Source organism: Eucalyptus grandis, chromosome 7, assembly GCF_016545825.1.
Source record: "Eucalyptus grandis isolate ANBG69807.140 chromosome 7, ASM1654582v1, whole genome shotgun sequence".
Classification (NCBI taxonomy): Eukaryota; Viridiplantae; Streptophyta; class Magnoliopsida; order Myrtales; family Myrtaceae; genus Eucalyptus; species Eucalyptus grandis.
This window is the reverse complement of record NC_052618.1, coordinates 50,235,399-50,244,379: the sequence shown is the minus strand read 5'-3', so window position 1 is coordinate 50,244,379 and position 8,981 is coordinate 50,235,399. Positions and strand designations below refer to the sequence as shown.

The 8,981-nt window shown below is 39.9% G+C and overlaps 2 protein-coding genes across 2 annotated transcripts; both read left to right on the top strand.

The window, feature by feature from the left end:
* Positions 1 to 600: 600 nt before the first annotated feature.
* Positions 601 to 1,452, top strand: LOC120296201 (F-box protein PP2-B15-like). Its single transcript, XM_039317898.1, has 2 exons — positions 601 to 1,284; positions 1,387 to 1,452. Exons 1-2 carry the CDS (start codon positions 1,036 to 1,038, stop codon positions 1,450 to 1,452), a joined length of 315 nt encoding a protein of 104 aa, XP_039173832.1. The 5' UTR covers positions 601 to 1,035.
* A 24-nt stretch (positions 1,453 to 1,476) lies between these two features.
* On the top strand, positions 1,477 to 2,167 carry LOC120295494 (F-box protein PP2-B15-like). The gene is made up of 2 exons (XM_039316693.1): positions 1,477 to 1,502; positions 1,579 to 2,167. The coding sequence occupies exon 2, from the start codon at positions 1,634 to 1,636 to the stop codon at positions 2,021 to 2,023; it is 390 nt and encodes a 129-aa protein (XP_039172627.1). The 5' UTR covers positions 1,477 to 1,502; positions 1,579 to 1,633; the 3' UTR covers positions 2,024 to 2,167.
* The last annotated feature ends 6,814 nt before the right edge of the window (positions 2,168 to 8,981 follow it).

Genomic DNA, 8,981 nt, shown 5'->3' with positions numbered 1-8,981 from the left:
CAAATGGGACCATTTACTTGCTTGACTACTCTAACCTCCACCAAATGAAACCCATCACGACATATCTTTAGGACCCTTTATATTGTACAATGTGGACCAAGCATTATGATATTTTGAGTCGTGAATTTCAAGTAGTGGATATCATTAAGTGATTCAAAGAAATGATGGTCATATTTGATACAACCACCACAGTAAATGATATTGTTGGACGCTCGGACCCGTCCATTTTGTCTTGCGATAATGATTTTTGTACATTTAAGGTCATTATATATATCGGGTGACCAACATTGAATTTCCAGCAACGTAGGGAATTGAACATGCCTCCTGTGACTCATTCATACTTAGCATTATGTGTCGTGTGTCTATCGTCATCTCTGTCCATTTTTCGAGTCTATTCAAGCCAATCACAGCTCGGCAAGTTGGAAAGAATGTCGCGAGCCTCGACACAGGGCACTCGGCTTAGGTGGACAATCACGCCATGCTCAAGAAGCGTCAAAAAAAATCTCTGCGATCTATTGGACCAGATTTGGAAAATGGAATCCCTTTCAAACATTTGACAAGCTTTTGTGCATTCAGTCAGATAGGAGGCAACTACCGCAAATTTTCCCTTTACATAAATGTCGCCATGTGTTCCCACCGTGTCGTCACATGCCATCCCCAGCCAACACCAAAATCACATCATGTCGTCATGTTGACAATGCTCGTGGGCTACGACTCTCTCCATCCAATCTCCTATATATTCAAAACCAATGCATCGCCCCGTTCCGTGAACAAGCAGGCAATTCTTGCTTTGCTACAGTCTCTTCCCCTTCGAAATTCATGGTAATTTCCTGATACATGCAGCTTTGGATCGATCCAGCGATGATGTGGATTGGATCTAGCAGTTTCTGATTACGTCAGGGCATTCTCCTTACCTGATAAACAGGAGAGAATATCCGCGGTCGGCATTTTGTTCGCCTCGACTTGCTGGACATTGATAGCCAGAAAGGTGTACTTACACATCTTACGCTTTTGGAATCGTCGCACGTCGACACGATGGACTCATTGCCAGAACACTGCATCTCTGTGATTCTCGCCCTCACATCCCCTGAAGACGTATGCAGGCTCGCTCAAGTGTCGCGCACTTTCCGATCAGCTGCTCAGTCCGACGTCATCTGGGAAGGCTTCTTGCCGCCTGACTGCAAAACCCTGCTCGCAAGGTTGGTGAGGCCCCTCAAGTTCAGTTCCAAGAAGGAGCTCTACCTCAGCTTGTGCCAACCTCAGCTCGTTGACTCCGGGAGAAAGGTGATCGAAACTTTCGTGGATTTTCTTTTCTTTATTAGTTTCATGAAGGAATTGAGAATTTGAAGAGCTGGTTTTGGAAATTTTCTTCTTTGTTAAAAACAGAGCTTCAAGCTGGAGAAATTGTCTGGGAAGATATCGTATGTGCTGTCTGCAGAGAGCTTTCCATAGCATGGAGCGATGTCCCCACACTGGACCTGGAAATTTGTGCCCGATTCGAGGTTTGTCACTTCACCGATCAGCATTCGTCATTCGCTAAACAAAATAGTTCGAAAAAGAACCTCTTTTTCCATGTAGATTTCAGGAAGTGGCGGAGCTCAGAACAACACATTGGCTGGAGATCGAAGGCCGAATGCCCACCGCAATGCTATCCCAAAACACTCTCTATGAAGCCTATCTCATCATGAAAATCTCTCACCGTGCATACGGGCTAGATGTGATGCCATCACAAGCATCAATCGAGTTGAAAAACCAGGTAGTGTTCACAAGCACAGCAATTCTGCAGCAAGGCCATCAAGAAAGCAGAAACAAGCAAGAACCGGGGGTTGAAGGTGAAGAGAAAGTCCCGATGGAAAGAGAAGATGGGTGGATGGAGGTTGAGCTTGGAGAGTTCTTCAATGGCGGATATGGCGGAGATCATCATGAGGTGGTGAAGGTGAGCTTCAAGGAGGTGAAGGGTTATCAACTGAAGGGAGGGCTTGTCATTGAAGGCCTTGAAGTGAGGCCTAAAAGAATTGTGTGAAAAGATCATCGATAATTGCAAGGATCATTAGGGTTCTTGTTTATTGTAAATCTGGTATTCTTTTTAAAAAAAAATTCTAGGCGTCTTATTGTTCATTTCTCACGGAAATTAAATGGGGAAAGTTGTCTTAAAATCCTAGACCAATTGCACTTTTACTAAGGCAGTCTTGTACTTTTCAAATTTTGCCATTTAAGTCCTAAATCTTTCTATGAATTAAATCCACCTAGCCAGTTTTATTAATTTTTCTTTTATTTTCCCTTTTTTTTTTCTATAACCCTAGAATGGTGAGATTCTCAGCCATAGAGCAAGAATGTCGAGCACTCACCTAGGACTTGGCAAGGGTTGCGAGGGCGAGGCGTAACAATCGAGGCATGAGCCCTCACCCATAAACAAGCAAGAGCCCAACCATTGCCCTTTGACTAGCGAGGCCTACGATTAGGGAAAAAATAAAAAGGAAAAAATGAAAAAGTATTATTAAAATTTGTCCATGCTGATGTTAGTTATGCCACATAAGATGGTCGACATCCGCATTAGCAATTTCCAACTACAATATGATCGGATGGATTAATTAACAAAATTTGAGAAGGTTTAGAATTCGGTCAACAAAATTAAAAGATTTAAGATTGAGTTTGCAAAAATATAATATGTTTAGAATTCAAAGGGTAATTTTCCAAATAAAATGTCAAATAAGATGTGAATTTCGATATATATGTATAAATATATATTTATATCTATTTAAATATGCAAATAGCTATGTCAGCCACTCTACATATGAGCTTGGCTGGTCCATCTTTCAAGAGCTCATTAATTCCATTTAGCTCTATGCGATGAGCATTTAAAAGGTGAAGCGTCTCTATCAAGCAGACTTGTTTCTCTAGGCTAAAAAGCTTGCGCCAAAATTCAAAATTCATGATCAAAATCAAATCTTTTATCATCTAATTGGAAAGGGCCCTTTCAGCTGAAAAAGTCAAATACAAGCACTAAAAAGGAGGATGAGTTCGAGAATTGACCATTTCATTTGAATAAAATATTAATTTCATAGAAGTAGATATATCGAGAAAGGCACAAATACTAAAACCAACGTGCCCTTTTTTTATAAATAGTTCAATTTGAGAAATATCTCTCTGTTTTTATCTGTGCGATAATGATAGATATTGCAATCGATGGAGAGTAAAAGCTAAATAAGCACACGTGTAAAAGAGAAGAATGGAGAGCATTAAGTTGAGTTTATATTTTTTATTTATTTTGTATTTAATTTTATTTGTAGCGTTAATTTGAGATTGAGAAAGGAAAACCATCACGGCATAGGAAATTCTACTGATATCATCATCTAGTTTGATTCACGTATTTGAAAGCCTTTTGCAGCACACGTGTTAGTATCGTATCAAGATGATCAAGGACTTGTTTCTATATGATCCCCCTTACAAAAATATTTATAAGCAGAGTGTACATAAGAACGGCTGTAATAAAATGTTGGATGCAAAACCTTAAAAATTGTCTTCCGAGTAGTTGAACGATTTTCCAAAACGAAATAAAGTTAATAAATACATCATTAGAATTCACATATACTATTGAGCATAGGGTAATAATGTTTGCATTGGTTATGGCCTTCAATGTTGGAGTGATCGTTCAAAGAGCAGCAATATTAGAAATTCATTGGCTTTTATGAGTTTCATGACAAATGTGACCATTCACTTGCTTGACTTAATACAAAGGTCTTATATAGTTATTTGAAAAGGATGAAGGGCAGAATGGTAGGTGTTAGGGGTGATTAGTTCTTTGGATAATCCAATTTCTATCCTAGAATCGGAAATCGAACGAGAAGGATCGATTCCCATTTCTGAAATAGGAAACTAGCCCACCGAGTCGCTGGAACTAATTACTTCGATTGTCGGGTGGGTCAATGGAACTAATGGTGGTGGGGACGCGGCGGTGGTGAGGACGGCGCTTGGGTGGGCTCTTCACAACTTGCTTGGCTGCGGTGATTTGATCACGCTCCTCCACGTCTACCCACCGCCAGATCCAAGAGCAGGAAGAGCTTGATGATCCTTCGTCTTGTTGGTTGGGTCTGCCTATGTGGGGGCCCAGCTAACACAAAACAATAAAAAAACAACAACAAAAAGTCAAAAAGCAAAAAGAAGAAGTGGGAGTGATTCGAATGTGGAGCGAAAGAAATAAGGGCAGGGAGAGTGGTTTCGTCGAGAAGAACACACGGAAAAAGTGGCGCAACTTTGTAGTTCCGATGCAAAGGCCAAACATTATTGGAACCAACTTAAATTTTAGTATATTTTCGTGAAACCGATGGCTATGAGTTGGTTGGTTTCGTTCATTAAAAATATTTTCTGAATTCACCCATCGCAATTAATGTGTTAATCTACTTTCGTGGTGATGAAATGTTATTATATTATTGATGTGGGAGCCTTTGATATATGATTAGAGAAAACTTTTCATATATCTTATCATTCTTTATGACTAGTAGAAATTTTGAGTGGTCCATGATTTTCCCCGTATTGGGTCTTCTACATAAATTGTTGGGTGTTTGTTGCTTTTGTCTCCTTATTATTTCCACATTACAATTATGTGTGAGGTTGTATTGCCAAAATATGTTTTTGTGTTGCTGGGGTTCAATGAATTTGCTCAGTTTAGTTTTGGGAATATATTAATCCTGCATTGGGTTGGTCCTTGGTGAATTGTTACCCTGTTCTCCCGGCACACCTCAGGGGCTACTAGGCGGCCCTCTCAGGGACATGTGCAGCAGCTTGTTAAGAGATACATATAATTCTTAATGCGGAAATTCATAATAAAAAACAGTGATCTTTTGATCTTCATGATTTTCACAAATAGATGAAGACGTACATTTTATCCATAGCGTTACCTTTGATGATAATTGTTGTAAAACCGAAGAACTCGAATCAAATGAAGAAATTCGATTTCTCTCCCTTGACCCACTATTCTTTAATGTATTCTATCGATGGATGAAAGAATACTGAGTTCCTTTCAATTATTATTGTTCGTAGAGAGCGGAGAGAGGACCACTCTATTATACGTTAACTTTCAATAGGTCCCATCAAAAACTTTTAACTTCCATAAAAAGTGGTACCTCTTCGTTTTATTAGAGTCGCAACTTCACATAACCAATATATTATTTATTTTATAGCATTTCCAACTATTATTAAACCATATAATATATCATGTGGGCCATAATAATTCCCACACAGCTTCCCCAAACATAAGCTCTCATTGACTCTGTTCTTCCTCCTAATATAAGTCAGTTGGTTCAATTGAGTGATAAGAGAAGTGGGGTGATCTTGAGTTGTTTGCAGACCAACATAGTGATTGTGGTCGCGGAGGGCGATCAAGAGCGCGCGAAGATCGTGTCGATGGCGAGGAGATGGGCGCTTCGGCTCTCGTTGTCGGGCTTCACGATCAGAGCTTCCTTTACAGCCTTCTTTCCTCCAGAACTTACACTTCGATTGCTCTTGCTCTGTTTCTGAAACAAAGCTCGTCCTCTGCAAAATCTGAGCCTGCTTTTGATGGGTTTTTAGCTTTAATTGATTTGATTATCGCAATCTGAACTCCATTCGTGTGCGGCGAATCGAGATAGTGGTCATGAATTAGGACGAGCATCTCAAGTTTGTGGATGGAGGGTTTGTGAAGGGTTAGGCCTTTTCGTTTTTACATTTATAACGAATAAAAAAAAGGATCCGATTCAGGTGGTCCAAGTGGGTGTTTCCAATACATGGAACCAGAAATCAAACTGATGCTCCAAATTGTCCAAAACCGGCTGCTCCAATTTGGTCCAAGACGATATTTTGCTCTCTCCTAGAGGTGCTATGCAAGAACCTATTTTGTGTCAACTGTACACCTATTGTGATTGATCGGACCATTGAGAGGTGATGGTGAAGGCAAAAGAACCAACGGTTAAGGTTGTCAACCTGTAGTGGACAATTTGTCTTTTGTACAAGCAGGATTTGGAAGAGAATAGTTTGTGAGATAGGTGATCCTAACCCTTCCTAGGTCTTTTGTATTTTGTGTGCTGTTTGGGATACTATTATGGGTTTGTAAATATAAAGTTAACGTAATGAGATATATGTGTACTATTTTGACTTGTGCAATATTCTTACATGGCATATTGTGATGTATTTTTGTAGCCTTCCATATGCTATTAATCAAAGGAAATCTAATTAGAAAAATGACTCGTGTAGTGCGTGACATACACTGAGTTCACACCCTTGCCTAGACCTAGTCGAGGGCCACCATCAGCCGATCCTCACCCAACTTGGGTGAGGGCTGGCAAGCCCCTCAACTGCCCTCGCCGAGGCTTAGTGACCCCCAGGCTCACCCCACCCTTGCCGGCCCCCCTACGATGGTGGGGTGTGCTGGCACATGAGGGGTTGCGGCCCTACCTACCCGACTTCTTCTTTTTTTCTTTTTTTCCTTTATAAAAAGTTAGCCTATTTTTTAAAATTTAATTTCAATAAAATTAGCATTAAATATCAAATTTAGACCAAAACGACATTGTTTTAGTCTTACACTTCATGATTTAGCCACGTTATTGCCATGTAGGAGAGAAAAAATATTTATAAAAAACCACATCAGCATTTTTTTATTAGTCAAATTGGATGGAATTAATGAAAAAAACTCATTTGAACTAATTTGATAATTTTTAGGACTTGATTTCACTTTTTGCAAGTAGACTCAATTGCACTTTTATGCCAAATTTTAAGACTTCTACAAAACATATTCCATTATTCGACATATCTTGAGGTTCACTAGAAATCTTTAAATTTGTCTTGAAAGTAATAGTGAAGTTAAAACTTTCATAAAGTGCAATCAAGTTCTAAAATTCTATCAAAATGGTGCAATCGAGTTCTTCCGTTAACACTCCAATATAACTAATAAAAAATGCTAACCTGGCTTTTTTTTTCATTAGTTTTTACTCCTAGGTGGCATTGATGTGGCTAAAACAAGCAAGATAATCTTGAAATACGTCGTTTTGGTCTTCTCTCCTAGGTGGCATTGATGTGGCTAAAACAAATAAGATAATCTCGAAATACGTCGTTTTGGTCAAAATTTGATTTGAAATAGAGAGAGAGAGAGTCCACCACGCTTTTGAAATCGTCGAATGAGAACACCAATGGACTCGTTGCCTGAACACTGCGTTTCTACTATTCTCGCCCTCAAATCCCTAAAGACGACATGACCCGCTCATCGCGTCGCGCTTTCCAATCAACCGCTCAGTCCGATGTTGTCTGGGACGGTTTCTTGCCGTCCGACTGTGATGCCGTACTCGCAAGGCTGCTGAGGCCCCCCCTCAAGTTCGGTTCGAGGAGGAGCTCTACCTCAGCTCTACGATTCCGGAAGAAAGGTGATCGAAACTTTCGTGGGTTTTCTTTCTTTGCTATTTCCACGAAGATTTTGAAATCCTGTGATAACTGGTTTTTGGAAATTTATTTCTTTGTTAAAAACAGAGGTTCAAAGAAGCTGGAGAGATCGTCTGGGAAGATATCGTATGTGCCGTCTGCAAGAGAGCTTTCCATAGCATGGAGCGATGTACCCATGTATTGGACCTGGAAATTTATTGTGCCCGATTCGAGGTTTGTCACTTCACCGATCATCATTTGTCATTCGCTGAACACAAAAGTTTGAAAAAAAGAACATCTTTCTCTGTGTAGATTTGGAGTACAAAAGAAACACGTTCGTTAGGAGCTTTTTTGTCGCTGCAAGTGCACTCCGAGATGTGTGGACACGCGGTCAACATGCGTCGAAAAATTCGCCATGCGGTCAACTCTTCCAGGCACGCTCCATCACGTGTCTAAAAATTGCGAGAGGGATGGTGGTTACTAGGTTGGGTGCAAGTGCGAAGGAAAGAAAATTAAAAAGGCTATCGGAAGGTGGAGGCAAGAGGCAAGGGAGTGGAGCGAGGCGCGAGCAACGGACAAGGCCACGATTGCAAGGAGGAGGGCGCGGATCGTGATGCCATGATGAAGGACTGAAGCGAGGCTACGGCTACAGCAGAGGGAGGGTCGCGAGGCGGCGGCAAGCAATAGTGACGAGGTGATAGAAAGAGAGCAGAGACAAGATTAAGAGGAGGAAGGAGGCCATGGAGGAGAGTTTTAACTTTTGGATGGACTTTGTTGAAAATCTAAAATGATTTAGGATTTAATTAGCAAAATTGAAAAGTTTAGGATTGAGTTGGCAAAGTATAATATGTATAGGATTTTTGGATAATTTTCTAAATTAAATGTCAAATAAGACGTGGATGTCGACATATATGAATATATATTTATATATCTATTTAAATATGCAAGTAGCTAAATGCAAATCAGTCTACATATGAGCTTGGGTGGTCCACCTCTAAAGAGCTCATCGATTCCATTTAGCTCCTATGAGATGAGCATCTAAAAAGGTGAAAGTCTCTATCGAGCAGACTTATTTCTCTGGGCTTAAAAGCTTGCGTACAAAACCAAGATTCATTATTAGCCCACAAGTCAAATTCAAGAACTTTAAAAAAAGATGAGTTCGAAAATTGACCATTTCATTTGAATAAAATATTCCTGTCATTGAAGTAGATGTATCGAGCAAAGAGACATGGCACAAATACTCAAAGCAATGAGCCCGTTTATTATAAATAGTTTAATCGAGAAATATCTCTTCTTCTATGTTGATCTGTGCCGACTACGATAGATATTGCAAATAATGGAGAGCTGAAAGCTAAGTAAGCACACATGCGTAAACGAGAAGCATGGAGAGCATTGTTGGATTTCTTCTCTTTTCTTTTTGTTCATTTGTATTTTATTTTATTTACAGCATTAATTTCAGATAGAAAGAAAGGAAAACCATCATGGCACAGTAATTTCTATTGCCATGATCATCTAGTTTGATTCAAGTATATAAGAGCCTTTTATAGTGCATGTGTTAGTGAGTGTTGAGACAGGACTTGTATCGATGTGATCCC

Bases quoted from the DNA above. Each gene is read 5' to 3' on its own strand.
- LOC120296201 (XM_039317898.1), top strand. From the start codon at position 1,036: ATGGACTCATTGCCAGAACACTGCATCTCTGTGATTCTCGCCCTCACA. The intron at 1,285-1,386 runs GTGATCGAAACT...TGTTAAAAACAG, and splicing joins TCGTTGACTCCGGGAGAAAG to AGCTTCAAGCTGGAGAAATT.
- LOC120295494 (XM_039316693.1), top strand. From the start codon at position 1,634: ATGCCCACCGCAATGCTATCCCAAAACACTCTCTATGAAGCCTATCTC.